We start from the raw sequence: 24127 nt of genomic DNA on the forward strand, positions 1-24127 counted from the left end.
AGCAAGCTGCACTCACCCTTCTCCCCTGAGAGTTCCCTGGGTCCGTGGCTGCCTGGGGAGACAGTGCAAGTATTACCACTGCTCAAGACACATTTCTCATGATAAGGCAGAAGTGAAACAAAGCAAGCCTGTACCTCATTTTCAGTCACCACTGAGGAATTGCAAATGTTGCAAAAGTGAAACTCATTTGCATTCTTCCAGTCACCTAATTCATCTGGATTTCCACCTTCATTTGTTAAATAAAGGATTCAGTGAAGCAAAATCAACAAGGCTTTGGGAACTCTTATAAAAACAAATAAAATAAATATTGTGATTCCACAGTATGTTTTGACATATTTTATATTATCTCTTTATGATTCTGGCTGGGGGCAGGAGGGGAAAGATTGACAATTGCTGTAAATCAGGCTTTTCCCGAATGCAATAGCTGTATTTTAGGGACTTTAGGCTTATAGAATTTTAGAGCCAGAAACAATTTGTATGAGTTGTCTATTGCTGTGTAACAAAGTACCTCAAATCAGCAAATATTGATTATCTCACAGTTTCTGAGGGTCTGGAATGCAGGAGTGGCTTAGCTGGGTTGTCTGGGCTCTGATTCTTGCATGGAGCTGCAGTCAAGTTGTGGGCCAGGGCTGCAGTTGTCTCAAGGACTGGCTGGGGCTGGTGAATCCACTTCCAAGCTCACTCGTATGGTTGCTGGCAGCTCTTGGTTCCTCACAGGCTGTGGGCCAAGGCTTCAGTTACTTATTGGCTACATCTCCAAAGGGGTGCCCATCACATGGCATCTAACTTCTCCCAGAGTGAGGGATCCAAAGTAGAGAGAGAATGACCAAGAAGGAAGCCATAGTACCTTTGTGTGTGTGTGTTTTTTTTTGTTGTTGTTTTTTTTTTTTTTTTTTTTTTTTTTTGGTGAGATGCAGTCTCGCTCTGTCACCCGGGCTGGAGTGCAGTGGTGCAATCTCGGCTCACTGCAACCTCTGCCTCCCAGGTTCAAGCGATTCTCCTGCCTCAGCCTCAAGAGTAGCTGTGATTACAGGTGTGCGCCACCACGCCCGGCTAATTTTTGTATTTTTAGCAGAGATGGGATTTCACCATGTTGGTCAGGCTGATCTCAAACTCTTGATCTGCCCACCTCGGCCCCCCAAAGTGCTGGGATTACAGGCGTGAGCCACCGTGCCTGGCCCATAGTACCTTTTATAATCTATTATCAGAAGTGACATACCGAACACCCTAGGTACAAAGACGAAGTAACGACAGAAGATGGGGATCACTGGGCACTGTCTTGGAGGATGGCTACCCCAGAATCTTAGAAATAATGGAGTCCTGTTCCCTTAATGACAGCTAAGGAAGCTAAGGTCCGAGAGTTATAACCTCTGAGTGAGTTGGCCAACATCACACCAGAGGTTAATCACCAAACCAGAACTTGAACCCAGACTTTCCATATTTTAAAACATTGCAATTTAGCAGCTACATATTTTCCTCATTCAGTGCTTACCAAAAACAAGAACTGGACTAGGCAGCATGGATATTCCAGGATAAAGAATACAATCATGGTCCCTGACCATAATAAGGTCACAGGAGTGGTGTGGACTGGGATATACTGAATGAGATTACCCAGTAGAATGGAGCACACTTCATCAGAAAGCTACAACTAAAGACCCTTGACAGTTCAAAGGCAGGCCTGATTTCCACCGGCACCCTCAGGGCAAGCTTTGTGGAGGTGTTAACATCTGAGTTGGGCCTTGAAGTATAGATGGATTTAGGCAGATGGGGATGAATGGGGTGGGGCTAGGCTGAGAGTTCACGATTCCACCCTGATGTCTCCAAATCTAACTTTGTGAGCTTCAACTATGGCAGCATTAATCAAAGGCTCCAGCTCTGAGTTACCCTTTTGGCTGCTGATGACTAAACTTTGGGGCTATCTGGAAGGAGGGTCTTGGTAGCTTTTGTAAGAGCTTCAGTTGCCTTGGCTGTCACTGACATTTTTACTGATGATGCTGACACTTTGTGATCGAGAAATTGAAAGCAGCTTCCTGACCATAGCTATCGATGTCATCCAGACAATCCCCCAATACAGTAGAAAAACAATTTCAAGTGGTTTGTGAGTCCATAAATTATCCTTGCCTACTGATTTAGCTGCTTGTGAGTTGATGTAGGAAATTTACTATTGAGGAGGTGGTAAGAGGTTAGAAAGGGTGGGCTTGAGTTGAGGGCAGCATTTCCCCAACCACAGGCCAGGAGCCTTCAGGAAGGTGGGAGTGGAGGTGTGGCCAGTGGAGGTCCATTACAGAATGTGTTCAATCAGACTCATTATCCACCACATTTAGAAAACCCACAGGTGGCCTGGGTGTGGTGGCTCATACCTATAATCTCAGTACTTTGGGAGGCTGAGGTGGGCGGATCACCTGAGGTCAGGAGTTCCAGACCAGCCTGGCCAACATGGTGAAACCCTGTCTCTACTAATCACACAAAAATGAGCCGGGCCTGGTGGCAGGTGCCTGTAATCCCAGACACTTAGGAGGCTGAGGCAAGATAATTGCTTGAACCTGGTAGGTGGAGGTTGCAGTGAGCCAAGATCACGCCACTGCACTCTAGGCTGGGCTGGGTGACAGGGTGAGATCTGTCTTAAAAACAAAGAAAAGAAAACCCACAAGTGTTGATGAATGCCAGGCTAATGTAACTGATTAATGTGTAGATGACAACATTTGAATGAAAGGTTTTAAAATTATAAAGCAAGATCCATTAATGAGTCATGATATTAAATTTGTGGCACCAATCCAGCATCAAAAAGGAGATTAAAACATTGGAGGGATAAGAAATGCTTTGTAGAACTTTTGTTTCAGTTACTTGCATGTGTGTGCAATGAAAAATATATTTCCTTTTGATGTGGTCACTGACAAAACAGTTTCTATTTTATCTACTTTATTATTTTTTTAATATTTTATTTTTGGAAACAGGGTCTTACTTATCACCCAGACTGGAGTGCAGTGGTGATCACAGCTCACTGCATCTTCAAACTCCTGGGCTCAACTGATCCTCCTGCCTCAGCCTTCTGAGTAGCTGGGACTACAGGCACATCACCATGCCCAGCCAAGTTTTTTATGTTTAGTAGAGATGAGGCCTCACTACGTTGCCCAGGCTGGTCTTGAACTCCTGGCCTCAAGTGATCCTCCTGTCTCAGCCTCCCAAAGTACTTCAAAGTACTTTAGAAACATAAAACTAACATTTTAAATGATATCGTAGATAGCACTTCTTGGGATAAATGTCTTTTTTTTTTTCTTTTGAGATAGAATCTCGCTCTGTTACCCAGTTTGGAGTGCAGTGGTGCCATCTCAGCTCACTATAACCTCCGTCTCCTGGGTTCAAGTGATTCTTCTGTCTTAGCCTCCCAAGTAGCTGGGGATTACAGGTGCACGCCACCATGCCTGGCTAATTTCTGTATTTAGTAGAGATGGGGTTTCACCATGTTGGCCAGGCTGGTCTCGAACTCCGGACCTCAGGTGATCTACCTGCCTTGGCCTCCCAAGGAGCTGAGATTACAGCTGTGAGTCACCCTGCCCCGCTGGGATAAATGTCTCTTTAAAAAAATCAACTTTATTGTAGCACACTTACTAAAATTTACTAATTTTAAGTGTCCAGTTTAAGGAACTAGATATGTATAGTTGTGTTACCACCGCCCAAGTCAAGATGTGGAAGAGTTCTGTTTTACCAAGAAGATTCCTGTTCCCCTTCTCAGTCAGTCTCCTTCCATCACCCAGCCTGTCGTGTACTGCAAGGGGGCCAAGGTATCTAAGGCAGAAGCATAAGGAGGGGTAAGTTGATCAATATGTGTTGAGGATCCACAGCACGTAGGGCTTTGTAGGTCAGAGGATGTCCAGGGTTTTGGGTTTACTCTAAATGAGGTGGGGAGGCATGGGAGGGTTTTGAGCAAAGGAGTGATCTGATTTAGGTTTTGAAAAGAGTATGGAGAAACTACTTTATATATACACAAGTGGTGAACAAATAAGAAACTATACTATAGGTAATGAGAGCCAGGCTTCTTACTGCTAGAGAAAGAAATTACAAATGAGAAATAAGGGAAGGGGAGGCTAGAATGATCCTTGTGGATGGGAGCTGGAGGCATCAGTATGAACCTGTGTGAGGACAGCCAGCTAGATACATAGAGAAATAAATATGGACATGCCTGTAGACATTGGTTACACGTGTGCGTGTGTGTGTATGTGTGTATGTATGTGTGTTGCCATCTTAACAATAGTAAATCTTCTTTTTTTTTTTTTTTTTTTGAGACGGAGTCTCGCTCTGTCGCCCAGGCTGGAGTGCAGTGGCCGGATCTCAGCTCACTGCAAGCTCCGCCTCCCGGGTTCACGCCATTCTCCTGCCTCAGCCTCCCGAGTAGCTGGGACTACAGGCGCCCACAACCACGCCCGGCTAATTTTTTGTATTTTTAGTAGAGACGGGGTTTCACCGTGGTCTCGATCTCCTGACCTTGTGATCCGCCCGCCTCGGCCTCCCAAAGTGCTGGGATTACAGGCGTGAGCCACCGCGCCCGGCCAACAATAGTAAATCTTCTAATCCATGAACACAGGCTGTCTTTCCATCAATTTAGGTCTCTTTAAAAATGTATCTTAAGAATGTCTGGTCATTTTCAGGGTGCAAGTCTCGAATTTCTTTTGTTAAATTTATTTCTAAGTAATTTTTTTTATATCATTATAAATGGAACTTCTTTTTTTGTTTTTTTTTTTTTTGCTTTTTTGAGATGGTGTCTTGCTCTGTTGCCCAGGCTGGAGTGCAGTGGCACCATCTCAACTCACTGCAACCTCCATCCCCAGGGTTCAGGTGATTCTCCTGCCTCAGTCTCCCTAGTAGCTGGGACTACAGGCGCCTGCCACCGCGCCCAGCTAATTTCTGGCTATTTTTTTTTTTTTTTAGTGGAGATGAGGTTTCACTAGGTTGGCCAGTCTAGTCTCAAACTCCTGACCTCAAATGATCTGCCCACCTCAGCCTCCCAAAGTGTTGGGATTATAGGCGTGAGCCACTACAACCAGCCATGAATGGAACTTCTAAATTAAAGTTCCATTTACACAAAAAGAAAAAAAAATTAAGTGAATATTAACTGCAGTTTTGGATTGTTTATTGCTAATGGGTAGGGGAGTATTGATAGTTCCCGCATGCTGTTGAGGTGTGATTGCTAAGACTTTCACCCCTCATGAACTGGGACAAGATACAGTAGAAGTGGAGGCAGGTGAAAGGGTAAAATCCCATGAGCTCTTGAGAGGTTTGGAGGAATGGTAACTAGAAGGACTACAAAATCAAGTGACTTTTGCTAAGTGCCACTAGCTCATTAAGAGAGAAAATGTCTGTCTCAGATCTGTTGCTCAGCGATTTACAGCCAAGTGTGAGAGTCTCAAGGCCTACTTGACTGCTTTTAAAAGAACCCTCACTCCCTACAGGCAGAAGGCAGAGAGAACGGAAGAGCAGGCACAGCTTCTAATTGTGAGAGAGGCTGAGTTCTCATTCTGGGCAAGCCTCTAATGTCAAAGCCAGGGCTCTGATGGGAAAGGAGTAGGACTGTGAGACTTGGGATGGGGGCATTTGGGGACTGCAGGTAAGAACCATGGTTCTCCAGATTCCCTTGCAGAAGTGACCCACTCCCCCTTTCAGGAATATAGGCCCCTGCTCTCCGCCACCAACTTCTACCAGAAGACTACACAGGCCACAAATGAGGCAGGGGCCTTACAAGGCAATGCTTTCCCTTTGGGGTCCACCACCACCTCTCTCCTGGCCACCAGATCTGTATCTAGGGTCAAACCTCAGCAAGCTCAGCTGGGAAGTACTGGGCCAGCTCAGGAAGGAGGGGAATTATACAAGCAAAGGTGCTACAGGACCTGATTCATGCTTGCCAGCAGGGACTGAAGCAGAAAGCCTGGGCATGGGAGGATAGGTGGTCTGCAAGGTGCTGGGTCAAGGTGGGCTTGTGGGTCAAGGCTATATAGCTGGAGTATGGGAGAGTTGTTGGTGTGGGGGCCCTGTCCTGTGACAAAGATTCACTTCCTGGCAAGGGCCTGGGCAGCTGCTAATGTGCCGCTGGGGTAGCCCTGGGAAGCCTGGGAAAGGGAGAGTATACATTAAATGAATGAAGTAGAGACGCCAGGACAGACAATGCAGGAGGGAAGGAACAAATATCAGAGAAGTGGGAGTAAGACCAGAAAACCCACCAGGCTAGCTACGTTCCTGGGGAGGCCTGGAGGATCTTCCATCTATCAAAGTGATAAGGAAGCAGCTGGTGAGGGGCACCAGCCCACTGAGAAGCTGAGTGGTACTTGTCCTCTGGAGGAGAGGGACTGACAGAAGAGACACTGTTACAGAGCTGGCCTCTCTGGTGGGAATGAGAAGATGCAGCAGGGGCTCTCAAACTAGCATGTATTCAAATCAACTGGAGGGCTCGTCAAAACACACAGGGTTTCATCCACAGGTCTGGGCTGGGGCTCGAGAGGGTACGTTTCTAAAAAGTTCCCAGGTGATGCTTCTGTTGCTCATCCAGGTACTAGACTTTGAGAGCCACTGGCTATAGGCCTAGCAGAGGGCGGATGGCAGCCCATAAGTCTCAGAAAAAAGGTGAGTATAATTACTGTAATGAGCTGCGAAGTTGGAATGGCCATGGGGGTGGGGAGTGAACTAAGGATTCTACAGACTCAGGGATCTGAAGGATCAGTGACTCAGAATGTGGTGTTCCTAGGGGAAAGATAAATGGGCTGCCGGCAGAAACATCCCCAAGTATATATATAATCAAAAACACTTCTAAGCAAAGTTATGATCCAGTTTTCTGACGCTGAGCCACCAGAACACACTGGCTGAAAGAAGGACCCAACAACCTCTATGGCAAGTGAGAGCCTTGGTCCTTCCCCAGAGCAACTGCAGCCAGTTAGAACATGAGCATTCATTTCTTTTCAGAATGGTTGGTTCCTACTATGGCGTCTAAACTGATGCTGATACCCAGGGACCCACAGCACCACCATGGCCCCCGTGTTAGAATAGGGACATATGGGGGTCATGTCATCCACAGAGCCCTGGCCCAAGACACAGCAGGGTCAGAACAGCAGTCTGGGCTGCAGCCACACATCTGAGGATCACTGGCATGTTGTTGTATTTGAAGCCATGAGATTGGGTTGGAGTAGCAGCAGGTAGACAGAGAAGAGGTGAGTGGCTAAATGACTAGTGGGTGGCAATTAGGGGAGGAGCAGGCACTTGTGACAGCGTTAGGAGAAGAGAGCAACCTCCTCAAGCTCTCTGGCCTCCCCAGGCCCCAGGTCTATGAGGAAAGCGGCTGTGTCTTTCTCCTTTCTGTGTTCCCAGGGTCCAGCCCAGCACCAGGCACATAGAGGGGACTCAAAAACTGGCTTTCGAGTTACCCTTTCATGAACACCACCAACAAACTCCACGGAAAATGTGCGTCTAAGGGCAGGGAGAGCAAATATGCTGTTTTTTGAAGGCAAATTATTCTTTTTTAGTTCTTCAGTGGAAGTGAGAAGTCTTGTCCCTGCTGGGAAGATTAATCAGGGTATGTTTCTTTGTCACTTGGGGCCCTTCCCAAGTTCGTCTGTAATGATTACGACATGACTTTCCAAATTAAGAGAAGGAAGTTGTACAGCTTAAATTACTGCACTTTTTTTTTGATGTGACAAATGCTATTTTTGCACTTTTTGAAAAGGCAGCCTATACCCCAACAAACACCTGCTGTGCTCCTATGAAACAGAGACAAACAAATGATCTGCCCAAAATAGCCAGAAGAGCTGTGACAGAGTGGGGACACTGTGGGCTCTGAGCAAGAGCGACTGGATTCAGACTTTGGAGTGAGATGGAGCGTGAAGACGCTCTATCCTGAGGCTTTTACATTCTCATCTTACTTGTTCCTTGTAGCAATCCTATGAGGGAGGGGTTATCCTCACTTTACAGGTGAGGAAACTGAGTCTGGGAGGCTCAAGGACTAGCTCGTCCCTGTCCTCCTGCTCCCTAGACTCAGCTGGTCTCAGACCCTGCTGAGCTGCCATCATCTGCATCCGTGCCCTGACTCTTCAGCCTCTCTCCCTGGCCTTCCAGAGACAGACCTCTGGCCGGTGGCTTCCATATGATTCTGGGCTCCAGGACTTCTCCCATGAAGATGACCAACACTTGCTGAGTGCGGTGTGCTAAGTCTTGTGCAACACGTTTCACACAGCGTAACAGGCAGTGTGGCAAAGTGGGTAAGGTAAGGGTTCAAATCCTGGTTGTGCCACTTTTTACTTGCATGGGCTCAGGCAAGCTGACTACTCTGTGGCTCAGCGTCCACATCATTCACCTCGAGCTGATGGTACCTGCTGCACAGGCTGCTGTGCTGATTGCGAGGTGACCCGCATGAAGAGCTCAGAACAGTGCCTGACGTGGCAAGACTATACAAGGACCAACTCTGATGGTGGGAGTCAGGAGCTTTCCTTGTGGTCCTTGCCTGACAGCATCTTCCTCACTTGGGAATGGACTAATGCTTAGCCCGCTCCAGGCTACTGACTCTGAAACTCTGTGTGTGGGGCCCAGGGATCTGCGTTTTAACAAGCTCTCCAGTGAGGCCAATGGACATGAAAGCTTAGTCCTTCTAACACCTCTATAGGAAGGACTATTTTGTTCTCATTACTATTACATGGATAAGGAGATGGGCTCAGAGGGGCTGTCATGCCTAAGGTTATGCTGGTACTAAGTTCCAGGATGCAAAGTGAGTCAGTCCACTCTACACCACTGTGCCCGGCCCAGCCCTTCCCACCGGTCTGATGCATTTCCCTTTCCCACTGGCTTCATTTCCTACCTGGCCAAGCCTGTTGGGGGCAAGCGTGCCTCTCAGTCCGCAAGCTTAGGTAGGCAGGGAGTAACCACAGGGTGATGAAAACTTAATCCCCATCCATTAAAGGGGTTAGAGATCTGACCCCCTTCCCTAGATTGCACTAGAACTGTTGAGGACTTACACAGCGCTAAGGCACCAGGGCTGGGGGCCTACCTGATCCTCATGCCACCTATCGGTGCTGGCACCCACTAGCCTTCCAAAAGAGCCCTAGATCTTCATCCCTACAGGCAGAGGCTGGGACAGTGGGCCACTTTTGATAGTTAAGCGGCTTGATCACTGCACAAACATATCCGGATGGGGTGATTAGTGGGACTGAAATCCCACCTTGATTTCAAGGTGTCCTTGCTGAGCTATGGATGTGGGTGCAGGGCAGCCTCCACCCTGAGGCAGGGTGTCTCTTCCTTAGCACCAAGGAACCATCCACGGACCAGGTCATGCACCCAATGGGCTCATTCATCTTCCAGAAAGGGTGACTTTTCCTAATTTGCACAAAGGAACCTTAGAGATGGATGTGGCCCTGCTGGCGTGGCACCATGCTGTTGGAGTGGCTCCCACAGGTCTGCGGTCCTCTGCCACTTCCAGGTGGCGCTCAGGCCACTGGCCTCACTCAGGCTTGGGGAGATGGGGTGCAGGGGAGGGCATTGGGGAAGGCTATCCTGGGCCATGCCGCGGCCCTTCCTCTCAGGCCCACAACTTCCCCAAGGCTGCCTCTGGGAAGTAGGGCACAAGGGGCCCGTGGGATCGGTGCTTGGATCCCACAATATAACTGGGGTTTTGCTGTCTCCTGGGGCTCTGCCGAGGAAGGGGTGCAAGGCTCCCCTCACTACGACCCAGCGGCTGTGCTTCCATTCCACTCCATCACCCCTCCTTCAATATTTTCTTGCCTCTGCGGAAACCCAAGGCTACTCAGCCTTCCTTCAGGATTTTCTCCCCATCTTCAGTCCAGCTAGAAGTCCTACCCGACTTCCTAAAATCTTGGATTTTGGAGACCACAGTCACGCCTTTTCTTTTCGTCTAGGGTATAGGCCTCCCCTCAGGCAGTGAGCAGAAGGAATGAGCTGGAGTAGGGGGACAGGGAAGGGGAGATCTATTAATCGTCCCATCCCACAATAATTGCACATGCCTGGGAGCCCCGTAGAGCGCAGGCCACACTGTGCCGGGCCCTCCGAGTAGGGAAAGACTAGCTATTCCCACTTCCCCAGCCCTGCGCAGGGGCTGATGGAAAAGGCTTTAGCCCCCGGCGCGCGTAGCCTCATGGTTCTTGGACTTTGCTAAAATTCTGACCGCGGAGCCGCGCTGCTTCGGATCCACCGCGCCGCTCAAGCGAAGGCTCAGGGGGTCCCCCGCCCGAGGCGGCCCCGGAGCCGCCCCTCTGGTCTCCATCCCGGAGCACCGCCCACCCTCCCTCCTTGAGAGGCGCTACCCCAGCGGTCGGGTGTTTTCACCCCCGACCGCAAGCTTCCTACAGTTCCTCCACCCACCGCAGAAAGCGGGCGCAGATGTTACTCTCTTTTCTTCAATTCCGCTACATCCCTGAGTTCGGTTTTCACTGCAAACGACGCTGCCTGGAGTTGATGGTCCCTAAGGTGTTCAGCCTGCGAAAGAGGGCAGGCTGTGGTTTAAAAAAAAAAATGCACTAGAGCCTTACCGAGTCCTAAGCAATTATATATATTTATGTATATTATATATTATATACTATATATTATATAATACATTATTATATATTATATATTATATTGTTATATTACATATTATACAATATATTGTTATATATTATATATATTATATAATATATTAATATATTATATAGTGTATTATTGTATATTATTAATAATTATATTAATATATAATTATGTGTTATATATACTCTTCCAGCTTAGAGAGAGAGATATATATATATGAAATATCTGTATCTACGGGCGATATCTAGATAGATAGATCGTGGGATTCAGTAAAACAATTTTTATTTGAATGAAAAAATGACCTGTAAATTTGTTTTCTAGAATTGACCTAATACAAAACAAATTGCTTAGGACTCGGTAAGGCTCTAGTGCATTTTTTTTTTTAAACCACAGCCTGCCCTCTTTCGCAGGCTGAACACCTTAGGGACCATCAACTCCAGGCAGCGTCGTTTGCAGTGAAAACCGAACTCAGGGATGTAGCGGAATTGGAGAAAAGAGAGTAACATCTGCGCCCGCTTTCTGCGGTGGGTGGAGGAACTGTAGGAAGCTTGCGGTCAGGGGTGAAAACACCCGACCGCTGGGGTAGCGCCTCTCAAGGAGGGAGGGTGGGCGGTGCTCCGGGATGGAGACCAGAGGGGCGGCTCCGGGGCCGCCTCGGGCGGGGGACCCCCTGAGCCTTCGCTTGAGCGGCGCGGTGGATCCGAAGCAGCGCGGCTCCGCGGCCAGAATTTTAGCAAAGTCCAAGAACCATGAGGCTACGCGCGCCGGGGGCTAAAGCCTTTTCCATCAGCCCCTGCGCAGGGCTGGGGAAGTGGGAATAGCTAGTCTTTCCCTACTCGGAGGGCCCGGCACAGTGTGGCCTGCGCTCCACGGGGCTCCCAGGCATGTGCAATTATTGTGGGATGGGACGATTAATAGATCTCCCCTTCCCTGTCCCCCTACTCCAGCTCATTCCTTCTGCTCACTGCCTGAGGGGAGGCCTATACCCTAGACGAAAAGAAAAGGCGTGACTGTGGTCTCCAAAATCCAAGATTTTAGGAAGTCGGGTAGGACTTCTAGCTGGACTGAAGATGGGGAGAAAATCCTGAAGGAAGGCTGAGTAGCCTTGGGTTTCCGCAGAGGCAAGAAAATATTGAAGGAGGGGTGATGGAGTGGAATGGAAGCACAGCCGCTGGGTCGTAGTGAGGGGAGCCTTGCACCCCTTCCTCGGCAGAGCCCCAGGAGACAGCAAAACCCCAGTTATATTGTGGGATCCAAGCACCGATCCCACGGGCCCCTTGTGCCCTACTTCCCAGAGGCAGCCTTGGGGAAGTTGTGGGCCTGAGAGGAAGGGCCGCGGCATGGCCCAGGATAGCCTTCCCCAATGCCCTCCCCTGCACCCCATCTCCCCAAGCCTGAGTGAGGCCAGTGGCCTGAGCGCCACCTGGAAGTGGCAGAGGACCGCAGACCTGTGGGAGCCACTCCAACAGCATGGTGCCACACCAGCAGGGCCACATCCATCTCTAAGGTTCCTTTGTGCAAATTAGGAAAAGTCACCCTTTCTGGGAAGATGAATGAGCCCATTGGGTGCATGACCTGGTCCGTGGATGGTTCCTTGGTGCTAAGGAAGAGACACCCTGCCTCAGGGTGGAGGCTGCCCTGCACCCACATCCATAGCTCAGCAAGGACACCTTGAAATCAAGGTGGGATTTCAGTCTCACTAATCACCCCATCCGGATATGTTTGTGCAGTGATCAAGCCGCTTAACTATCCAAAGTGGTCCACTGTCCCAGCCTCTGCCTGTAGGGATGAAGATCTAGGGCTCTCTTGGAATGCTAGTGATGCCAGCACAGATATTTATTATATATTGTATATTATATAATATATAAAATACATATTTATACATATATTTATAAATATATATTTATAAATATATGTTTATAAATACATATATATTTATAAATATATATTTTATATATTATTTATATATATATATTTATATATAATATTTATATATTATATATAAAATATATATTTCCAGCTTAGATTACCCATCTATTGAATAGAAGAATATCAATAAGAAGTGAAGATTGCAGGACTTTTATTTTTGCCATTAAGCTATTAATAGAAATGCAAAGTTGTTAATATGTTAGCTACATGTCTCTCAAATTTTTATTACAAATAATAATAAAGTACACACTGCTCCTTAACATAAATTCCACATAGCAAATTGATTCTGGCAGAATGGTCTCATTGATTTTTGCAGAACTCTGCTATTCCTAGTGAATTTATGGTTACAGTTGACAAATGAATGCAGCACCATGAATATTGATATTTTTGTTTACCTTAGCAAGAAAGACAAAGGTGAAATAACTGAGAAACTTCATTTATTCCTCATCATGATGTAACTTCTTTTTAAATTTTTTGTTGTATTTTTAAATTTCGTTAAGACAGGATCTCGCTCTGTTACCCAGGCTGGAGTGCAATGGCTCAATCACAGTTCACCAAAGCCTCCATCTCCTGGGCTCAAGGAGTCCTCTCACTTCAGCCTCCCGAGTAGCTGGGATTACAGGGGCATGCCACCATGCCCAGTTAATTTTTGTACTTTTTTGGAGAGAGGGGGTTTTGCCATGTTGTCCAGGCTGGTCTGGAACTCCTGAGCTCAAGTGCTCTGCATGCCTTGGCCTCCCGAAGTCTTGGTATTATGAGTGGAAGCCACCACACCCAGACATGAAGCAACTTCTTTCCTGATCTGGATACAAGTTTTGAGACACTGGACAAACATTTCCTCAAGTTTTTGTGCTATTTACAATTCAATAGCTACAGACACAACATGCCACTCAATTTAATCTGCACTATTAACAAACTCTCCACTGCTTTTAAGGGCTAGACAATCAACAAAACACCAAATCCACAAAAACAAGTCATTGGCTGATTTCTGTGTTGTAAATACTCAGGCTACCAGCATGATGTCAGTGAATATGGAGTAGGATAGTACACATTAAATGGCATTTCTATGGTGCAGGCACACTACTTATTCATAACTTCAAGAACAGATCATAGGAAAATGCAGTGAAATATTGAGGAAGTGATACGTTTTGAATATGTTTGCTCTTTCTGTAATTGTAAGCTTCTATAATTAATTTTTAATAATGGCTGTGTTTAACAAGTGGTCCACAAAATTCTAGAAATTTAACAGTTGGCACTCACAAACCTGTGGGAGCCAACCGCAGTGCACCACTGCCAGGCTCCAGTGACTTCTGGCTTCCACAGCGGGAGGCACTGGCAAGAGAAGGGAGGCTTGGAGGAAGAACTGGGTTTTCCTCCTCCTGGGATCCATTCTGCTCCTCTTTTCCAGCGCTCTGGGCTTCTCCAGGCTAAGTCAACACCCTAGGGTGCTAACAGCTTCTTAGCTTCTTGCTCTTGCTGGTTCCTGGTACTTCCTCATCTCATCCACCCCCATCCCATCAATCATTCCCTTCCCTTTGAGTTTGCCTCTGCTTCCTGGCCAGACCCTGCCTGCTCAAGTCTGCTCTTGTGGTCACAACTTTTAATACGTCTAGTCACTTCACCCCTCCGAGCTTCAGTGTTGTGAGGATTCAGCATGAAGCAGCAGAATATTATCCTGAAAGAGTAGCGGGGGGTAGTTCCCCCCTCCCACCTCCTGGCCCTGCTAGTTCATGGTCCCCTATAACTCCTTCCCTACCTGGGCAGCTGTATGCTGGAGCAGTCAATTCCTCGGGGACAGGATTTACAGCAGAAATGGGGGAAAAGTTTTGAGTTTCAAAGTCCAAGATCCTGAAGGGCACCAGGCAAAGAAAGACTAATGAGTCACTGCAAAGTGTCCTGCTGGGACTCACCGGTCCCTGAGAAGGTTCTCCCACCCTGCAGAGCTGTCTCCTGCCCAGCCAGGGGATGTGGGACAGCAGAACCCCTGTTAGCGTGGGGAGTCAAAGAGCTGAGAACAAACAGCTGCAGCGGAGTCCGGGCAACGGTGAGAGCCGCCCTCCTGCACCCCAATGTCCCAGAGAGGCCCAGGACTGGCAGGGTCTCCACATAGGTTTTGGTGATGACACCACAGCAGCTCTGTTGTTTGACAAGCAAAGGCCAGGTGTCAGTGTGCACCTGGGGGAATGGGAGAAGGATGGACAATGATGGTGTGATAGGGGTCCAAATCCCCCTGTCCCACACCAAGGTGAATAAACCCAAGCACTGAATAAACCCACTCTCCACCCCCACTTAGTTTTAGCAGAAAAGCACAGGGAATTATTCATTGAAAGATATTAATTTCTACCACTTACAGAATAGGATCTCGAACATAGGGTCTCTAGAAAAAGAAAGGCCCACTTTCTGCCTTGCTTGTGATTGGAGGCTCATGCCTGTGACAAGGAGAGCACTAGAAGCTTTCTCAGAGGCCCTGGACCAGCTTGCTGAGTAGTCCACCTTTCCATGCCATCTGTAAAATACACTAACTGCTGGCCCTGCCATGAGGAGCTCTCTGGCCAGTGGATGACCGTCCAGGTCTCCCCCTGGGCACTTGTGTCACCACCAGTCCAACGGTACCCCAACCAAGGGTCAGCTGGTTTGTCCCTGTGAGCCTCAATGACACTTCTACTGAGAATTGTCATTCATAAATAACTGCCATGAAAACTAATGAAATTCAAGTGTACAAAAAAGAGCTGTGGTTTCTATGGCAATTAAATTGAATACTTTCTTAGGGAAATGTTGGAAAGAAACAGCTGTCACATTGGGGTGTGTGTGAGAGCTGTAAAAGTTCGGGGAGATGTTAGATGTCTAGAAAGTTCTGTACTTGGAGCACTTCATGGCTATCGCCTGTAATCCCAGGACTTTGGGAGGCCGAGGCGGGCAGATCACCTTAGATCGAGAGTTTGAGACCAGCCTGACCAACATGGAGAAAAAAAAAATTAGCCGGGCGTGGTGGTACCGGCCTGTAATCCCGGTAACTCGGGAGGCTGAGGCAGGATAATCATTTGAACCTGGGAGGCGGAGGATGCGGTGAGCCGAGATCACTCCATTGCACTCCAGCCTGGGCAACAAGAGCGAAGTTCTGTCTCAAAAAAAAAAAAAAAAAAAAAAAAAAAAAAAGATTAATGCGCATGTATGCGCCATATATATATATATGAGATGGCATCTCACTCTGTTGCCCAGGCTGGAGTGCAGTGGCACGATCAGGCTCACTGCAGCTTTGAACTCCTGGGTTCAAGTGATCCTCCCACTTCAGTCTCCCAAGTAGCGCGTGTGACCACGCCAGGTTATTATTATTATTATTTTTGGTAGAGACAGGGTCTCTCTATGTTGCTCAGGCTGGTCTCGAACTCCCGGGCTCTAGCGATCCTCCCACCGTGGCTTCCCAAAGTGCTGGGATTACAGGCGTGAGCCACCGCGCCCGATCCATATAATTTTTTTTAAAATAGAAAACCCCGCAATCTCCAGAGCCTCGGGTAAGAAGTCTCTCGTAAATGGCCAGCACCACAGCAACTCAATAGGCTTCTATTTCCATCCACGAACGCCAGGACACTCGTAAGCTGCGGGCACGCGTGACGAGACAGCAGCAGAGCGCCTTCTCCCGCGTCCCTTCGCTGAGCCCGGCCTGGCTAGCCCGCCACCCCGCCCGCTGTTACCCGACTCCCCGCCCGGACCACCGTCGGCCGCCAAGGTGCTGCAGGGGGCGCTGTCCGGCTGCAGGGGCAGCGCTGAGCCGCGCTCTGATTGGCTGGAGGCCGCGGCCCTCGCCCAGTTCGCCCGCCCAGTCCGCTAAGTGCCCGGGATCTCCAGCTCGCGTCCCAGTCTGCGGGCCTCCGGGGCAGCGGCGAGGCCGGAGCGTCGTGGCGGAGGGGACAAGACCAGGACAAGACCAGGGCAGGAGGGAGCCGGCCAGCCGCGAAAGCCCCGCACGCCCGGCAAGATGCTGTCCTGGCGGCTGCAGACGGGACCCGAGAAGGCCGAGCTGCAGGAGCTCAACGCCCGGCTCTATGACTACGTGTGCCGGGTGCGGGAGCTGGAGCGCGAAAACCTGCTCCTGGAGGAGGAGCTGCGCGGCCGGCGCGGGCGAGAGGGCCTGTGGGCCGAGGGGCAGGCCCGCTGCGCCGAGGAGGCGCGCAGCTTGCGGCAGCAGTTGGACGAACTGAGCTGGGCCACTGCGCTGGCGGAGGGAGAGCGGGACGCTCTGCGGCGAGAATTGCGGGAGCTGCAGCGCCTGGATGCGGAGGAGCGCGCCGCCCGCGGCCGCCTGGACGCCGAGCTGGGTGCGCAGCAGCGCGAGCTGCAGGAGGCGCTGGGCACGCGCGCCGCCCTCGAGGCGCTGCTGGGCCGGCTGCAGGCCGAGCGCCGCGGCCTGGACGCGGCCCACGAACGCGACGTGCGGGAGCTGCGCGCCCGCGCCGCCAACCTGACCATGCACTTCCGCGCCCGGGCCACCGGCCCCGCCGCGCCCCCGCCGCGCCTGCGGGAGGTGCACGACAGCTACGCACTGCTGGTGGCCGAGTCGTGGCGAGAGACCGTGCAGCTGTACGAGGACGAGGTGCGCGAGCTGGAGGAGGCGCTGCGGCGCGGCGAGGAGAGCAGACTCCAGGCGGAGGAGGAGACGCGGCTGTGCGCGCAGGAGGCCGAGGGGCTGCAGCGCGAGGTGCTCGGGTTGGAGCAGCTGCGTTCGCGGCTGGAGGAAGAGCTGCTGCGGATGCGCGAGGAGTACGGGTTGCAGGCCCAGGAGCGGCAGGTCTGTGCACGGGGACTGCGCGCTGACCCCATACCCCCTGCCGCCGCCCCAGCACCCTGCCCTTGACGGGGTGGGGCAGCGGCCCCTTCACCAGGGGCGCGGCGTCGCGGATCTGTAGGGCCCGCCCAGAGGATGCCCGAATGGCCTGGGGACCCGGACTCGGTCCGCTGGTCCATCGACTCAGCGGGCGAGCGCCGGGCGGCAGTTGCCAGCGGATAGTCCCGTCCCGGTCATGGAGTTAGGTAGCAGCTGCTCTAACTTTTGACGCGCGTAACTGGGCGCATCCTGATAGGCGACCCTGTTAGCTCTAGGTTTTCCTTCCTTTTCCCATGCTTCGTAGACCCAGTAGATCCAAATATAAGAGTCAACCAAGAAACCTCTCTCACTTCCAGAAGTGACGGCTTATGGTAGCCCCGCTGTCTATAGCGCTCCTCAGGGGAAAACTCAAAATTAATTTCCAAAACGGTTTTTATTTTGCCAATATGATTTCCCAGTTGGAAGCCGCAGTTGTGGCTCCCTGGGCGGCTGCCTTGTTTGATCTTGGGAGGGGCAGCAACCGTAATGCAGAAGAGAGCTTGATCGAAGATGTTTTGCTCACAGCACACGCTGACGTCAGATCTCTGCGTAGTGTAAAAGTTGTGGGAAAGTGGGGCCCTTTGGCAGGATGTTATTACAAGTGCAGAGTGATATAAACAGTTACTATTTCAGAGAAGCAAACCCTCTGACACCGGCGGGGTGACACCTGTGTCTGATGTAAACTATGCCCAGTCCAGTCCTAGCGTTTGGCCGCCGCCCTGCCCAGCCTCAGCCAGAATTGGAAATATTCCCAAATCACACTGTCAGTTTTCAGGAGGACAGTTGGAAATAAAATCTGTACAATTTCACAAATATTTCAAGAGTACAGTTTGCAGCTGTGAGTTAAAGATTTGAGACTGACTTTTTAAAATTAGAGGTGAGAGGAACATGGGGGTTGTCATATGGAATGACTGGGGTGATGTGACAGGTGTCCACAGATGATAAGGAAATACCTGTTGATTCTCCCTGGGTCCCCAGCACTGCGCTAGACTTTTAAGTATTCAAAGAGCTACAGGCTAGATGCGAAATCATAGAATGCAATATGGTACTAAATTGGGATTTAATCTTTTGAGTTGTGGGTTTTGTTCGGCTTCCGCCTCAACTTTTTTTGAAAGTGTTCTCTTGGGGCTTTGCCATAGCTAGAGCAGGGACAGGGACTGACCCAGTGTGTACCGATTTCCACTTGTGAGCTCTTGTGTCCCTTCGCAATGACAGTGGCCTGAGGTCTGAGTTGCACAGGTCCTATACCCCTTGTTGAGTGAAAGTTAAAAAGTGCCTTAATGTGGCATTCATGGAGATTTAACCAGTGGTTATTGTGACTCTCCAAAAAGGAGTGTCTGTCAAACCTACTGCCCAGGGAACCCCTTTGTAGGGAACCCTCACTACCAACTCAAGGGCCTGTGCTGTGCAGGCAGGTTTAGAAAATGCTGCTTTGAGCCATGCTGTGTGGACCAAATTCTCACTATGCGTTCACAGCCACAGCTCACTTGGCACATTTTTGACCTTCAGACTCTGGTTCAAGTGTTGGTTCTTAGCAGCAAAGCTTTTTTCCCCCCTAATGAAATCTTCAGTGGAACCCCTAATCTGAGACATATGAAATCAGAGTTCCCCTCACTGGAGGAGAGATGGGGACTTGGAAGTGCAGTTAGAATCCTGTCCAGCCCTCCTTTGACACAGGGACTCCAGGGTCCACCAGGGAAGTGCTTTTCCTGAGGTCCTACCTGCCCTCAGAGTGGGGCTGGGACCTCACTATCAGTTTCCCACTCAGCGATAGCTCTCTCTTGTTAGAATTTGCTGCTTTTTCCTAAAAGCAAAGAGCAAGGAAAATGTCAATAAGGACCTGGGTTTGTTTGTTGTTTTTGGTTTGGTTTTTGTTTTTTGAGACAGAGTCTTACTCTGTCGCCCAGGCTGGAGTGCAGTGGCTGATCTCGGCTCACTGCAACATCTACTTCCCGGGTTCAAGTGATTCTCGTGTCTCAGCCTCCCGAGTAGCTGGGATTACAGGAGCCCACCACCACGCCCGGCTAATTTTTGTATTTTTGGTAGAGACAGGGTTTCACCATGTTGGCCAGGCTGGTCTCACTGACCTCAAGTGATCCACCTGCCTTGGCCTCCCACAGTGCTGAGATTACAGGTGTGAGCCCCTGTGCCCGGCCGTTTTTTTTTTTGTTTTTGTTTTTGTTTTTTTTTTAAGTTCCAATTTGCAGAGGTTTTATTGTACTAAATGTTACCAGTCACTACCTTGTCCATATACTGAATCTTCCCTCAGTTAACTTAACCCCATTTCAAATTGCATTCTAGAAGATTCAGCACCAATCACAGAGATGCTAGGAAGTATGTGAAAGAGTGAGTATGGATGATTTAACCCCAAGCCTGTAATTTTTTTCAAGTTCTGTAGAAGCTTACTATGGGGAGACTGAAAAAAATCCGAAAAGTGTGTTTAATTATACAGTAATAAATATCTTATTACTAAGAGCCTGTAGCAAGTGCTTCCTGTGTGCCAGGTACCACAGATGCCCTTCATAAATGTTCAGTCTCAGTGCCCACACCAGTGTTAGGAAGTGGGTACTAATATTAGCTCCACTTTACAGAGGAGGAAACTGAGGCACATAGGTCACCTGATTAGTAAGTAGTTAAGCCAGGATTCAACTCAGGCTCCAGTGCCTGAGCAGCTGACCACTGAGCCACTGTTTCTTCTGTCTGTTCGATCAGAGAGAAACCTTTAACCAGTATTCTTGCATTCATAGCATAATAATCATTGCTCTTCCTAAGGGCTAGTCCGAGGTACTCTAGTGATTTCCAGTCCTAAAATGCTTTTAGACCCCTCCAACTGGCTGATGTCAGAATAGTTTAGGTATTAAAACTATTTTCTTTCATTTCTTTCTCTCTGTGTTCCATGTGCTTTAATGCCCCTCCCCTGGAGGCAGGAGCTGGAGGCAGTAGAGGGTGCCCCCACATTGTGCCCAGCTCTCCCTGCCTCTTGCTAGCTTCTGTGGCTTAAGGGGGAAGATGCTTGCTAAGATTCTACTTGAGGGGAAACTGGTCCTTCCCAGATGGCCCATGCGCCTTCACTATATGGGGTGATAGTTGGCCTGCCCCAGGCCCAGCCTCAGATTTGCCTGAGAAGAATTTGCTGAACTGACATCCAAGTTCCCAAATGTGATCTAGATCACTTAAAGCCTGAGTAACACACCCAGGCTGTGGGAGGGGGCTTCAGAAAACACTTGAAGACATTTATGATAGGGTGAAGACCAGCATTACTCTGCAAACACTGAGATTTTTGCTTATGAAAGTGAGCCCTTAGCTACTCAGGCTGACTGTTTGGAAAAGGCTTCCAAGCCCCCAAAACATGATTGAATGAAAACTTTCTGTAGATGGGAAGGTGGGGTGGGATTAGGATGGGATTAGCAAAGGGTCAGTGCTCTGCAGCTATCCTACCTGGCCCTGAATTCTGACTCTGCTGCTCTCTGGGTAGGTTATGTTCCTTAACCTGTCTGCAGTTCAGTTTCCCCATTTGTGAAACAAGAGGTACTGGAAGTAGCTCCCAGGGTGTACACAATTGGTTCATTCGTTCGACTAACAGCCGTTGAACATTTAGTGTGCCAAGCTCAGTTCTTCATGGCTGTGGATTCAGCAGTAAAAAATGCCACATAAAGCAAGGAAAGTCCCTTGACCTGAGAGGACTTCAGGTGGAAACAGCGCATGGCTTTTTGGGGATGCCTCAGCCAGACTGCTGATGTGGCTAGGGCACAGCGAGCAGGGGGTAGAATGGCCACTGCAGGACTTGGGCTTTTACTCTGAGTGCCATGGGAAGCCACTGGAGTTTCTGAGCAGAGGAGAGTTGGTGCCTGGCTGTATCTGAATGGAATCACTGTTGCTGCTGTTTTTAAAATAGACTGAGTGGGCGCAGGGATGCCTTAAGAGACTGTTGCAGTAATCCAGGTAGGAAGTGCTGGAGGCTTGGACCAGGGGTCTCAGAGGGGGACCTGCCTTCAAGTTGAAGCCAACAGTGTTTGCAACCATATTGGATGTGATGGGAGAGGGAGAAATCACAGTGGGCTTAAGGCCTTGTGGCCTGAGCAACTGGAAGAAGGGGGTACCCTTTACTGCAGGGCATTGGTTAGGAGGATGGGCCTGGATGGGAGATTCAAGTTCAGTGTACATGTGTTCAGTTTGAGGTGCTTCTTACATACCAACCTGGGATTGTAAAATATAACTTGAGTTCAGGGTGCTGTCTGGGCTAGAACTATAAATACTTTGTTGGCATCCAATTCATGCTTATTGTTATGAATACATTTAAATTTTATGTCTAACTGAAGTTATCACAGTATTTAAATCCCCTGGAGCTCTACCTTTCAAGGTTGCAGATGACTGTGGTATTTGTGAACTATCCCACAGACTTGCTCAATGAGTGGTAGCTCAAGTTTGGCTAAGAGAAAATTAATTCTTTTGATACTAACAGCAGCGTGCCTTTCCTGGTGTGGAGCAAGATTTCATCATCAGTTGTGATGCTGCCCAACAGTTCTCTAAATAGCAAAAAGGTGACTTCTCTCCCAGGCTTTTGCAGCATTAGGTGAAACAGCCTCTGCTTGGGTTAGATTTAGCGTCCTGTGTCTGGGGCTCCAGTGCCTCTGTTCCGACCCACAGCTTGCAGACTGGCAAAGCAGAGCCCAAGTCTGAAGTTTTATTCAACAGCAGGATTTGTTGTGATTTCTGCGGAGACTGTTGGGAGCCAGTTAAGTCTTATATTCCTGCTTCCAAATGTCAACTAAATTTCCTTTGACAATTGAGGAGGAGCTGACTCACATGGAAATGTGGTTGAAACTATACTTATTCCAACTTCAACACAGTTTGGTTTTCCTCTTTATATTTTGTGGGGTGCAGAACTATTCCGTGTCCTCTGGGAGGAGAATCTTCCTGCGCACCCCTTTGACGTGACTGGGCCTTCTTGACCTGTTCAGGAGGTTTGTGGTTGGAGAGCTTTCATCGTATTTTTTTTCTAAGTAGTGTAACAACATTTGAACTTCTTTGTAAGGAATAAATTACTATAAATTTTTAATTTGTAATAGTTATGTCAAATTTCCTGTAGTAGGAAGAACACACATACACACATACATACATACATGCATGCATGCATACATACAGCCCATCTTATATGATAACCTGGTACCTAAATTTGTATTCCCTCTGAAACAGGGGAATGTAGGATTTTGACACTGAGATTTAACTATAGAATGTGTGAATATTGTGGCTGAATTGTGGCAGTGCTGTCACTTACGTCAAGACTGGCAATTGCTCTGCTTTGGTGAGCTTCTCTATCTGTTTATAATGCCAGCTGTGGAATCTGTGAATGTTTTTCCACCCTGGGACTTAAGCCAGTGATTTTTAAGTTTACTTCTTTGCTTTAAAAGCTAAGGGGTTTTAAACTATTTTAGTAGCCTTTATATTCAAAGGGAACCTAACAACAATCGCTGGCATAGAAATACAACTCTTATGAGAAGTGGAAATATTTATTGGCCGATCATGCATTTTGAAAAATGATAAATTCCGGCTGAGTGCGGTGGCTCATGCCTATACTCCCAGTACTTTGGGAGGCTAAGGCGGGAGGATCACCTGAGGTCAGGAGTTGAGACTATCCTGGCCAACATGGTGAAACCCTATCTCTACTAAAAATACAAAAATTAGTTGGGTGTGGTGGTGTGCACCTGTAATCCCAGCTACTTGGGAGGCTGAGGCAGGAGAATCGCTTGAACCTGGGAGGTGGAGGCTGCAGTGAGCTGAGATTGCGCCACTGCACTCCAGCCTGGGTGACAGAGCAAGACTCTGTCTCAAAAAACAAACAAACAAAAACAAAAAGATAAATTCCATGTGCAATCTTAGTAGTTCGTTTGTTGGTTTCACAGACATATGTATTGTGGACCCTCAGCATCTTGCCGGGTGCCTTTGGTGAAGGGATTCCAGCAGCAATGAACATAATATTCCCTCTCCCGGTAGTCTTACCATTTTTGAATTCTACAAAGATAAATGTTTATAGGTCTAGCTTAGTTTAGTTAATTATGTTCAGAAGTAACGCGACTTCCCATTACAAACCAGAAGTTAAAAGTATATGGACTTATTTCAATGTTGAAATACTTGCTTGGTTAATTGTTCCCCAGAGTAACTAACAACTAGGAAGAAAACAAAACTAGAAATCGGTGCAGCTGAAGCCCATGTGTGTATTAATTAGAAGATACTGTCGACTTCAAACAGGACATTTTAAGGAGGGTAATATGATCTGGATCACTTCATTTTAAATTTAATTGAACAGCTATGTGCTCTGTGACTTGTATGTGGTGGGTGCTAGTCTAGGACTGGACTTCAGAAGGCTGCAGTATCTCCCTGCCAGGTAGAGAGGCAGGTGAGGGACCCGGCCGGGGGTGAGGGGAGCTGCAAGGAGCACCCAGGATGCCCTTACTAACTGCACTGTGCAAGTACAGTTCAAAAAAAAGTTTTATTTATTTTTATTTTATTTTTTGAGTTGGAGTCTTGCTCTGTCACTCAGGTTGGAGTGCAGTGGCATGATCTTGACTCACTGCAACCTCTGCCTCCTGAGTTCAAGTGATTCCTGTTCCTCAGCCTCCCAAGTAGCTGGGATTTCAGGTCTGCGCCACCACGTCCAGCCAATTTTTGTATTTTTAGTAGAGACAGGGTTTTGCCAGTTTGGCCAGGCTGGTCTGGAACTCCTGACCTCAAGTGATCCGCCCACCTCGGCCTCCCAAAGTGTTGGGATTACAGGCTTGAGCCACCGTG

The 24127-nt window shown here is 48.7% G+C and overlaps 1 protein-coding gene and 1 long non-coding RNA gene across 3 annotated transcripts in view; one reads left to right on the forward strand and one right to left on the reverse strand.

Moving 5' to 3' along the window:
• Positions 1-509: 509 nt before the first annotated feature.
• On the reverse strand, positions 510-16970 carry LOC144330131 (uncharacterized). The gene is made up of 3 exons (XR_013396023.1): positions 16942-16970; positions 10333-10461; positions 510-718 (listed from the first exon to the last, which is right to left on the reverse strand). It is a non-coding gene; the product is annotated as an uncharacterized LOC144330131 (long non-coding RNA).
• The window catches only part of SYNM (synemin), a 30753-nt gene continuing 22959 nt past the window's right edge, over positions 16334-24127 (forward strand). For both annotated transcript variants that reach the window (XM_015143168.3, XM_001108469.5), the window contains exon 1: positions 16334-17263. In XM_015143168.3, the coding sequence (XP_014998654.3) occupies positions 16454-17263 (810 nt within the window). In that variant the 5' untranslated portion in view covers positions 16334-16453. The remainder of the gene's footprint in view (positions 17264-24127) is intronic.

Source organism: Macaca mulatta, chromosome 7 (genome assembly GCF_049350105.2).
Source record: "Macaca mulatta isolate MMU2019108-1 chromosome 7, T2T-MMU8v2.0, whole genome shotgun sequence".
In the NCBI taxonomy this organism is placed as follows: Eukaryota; Metazoa; Chordata; class Mammalia; order Primates; family Cercopithecidae; genus Macaca; species Macaca mulatta.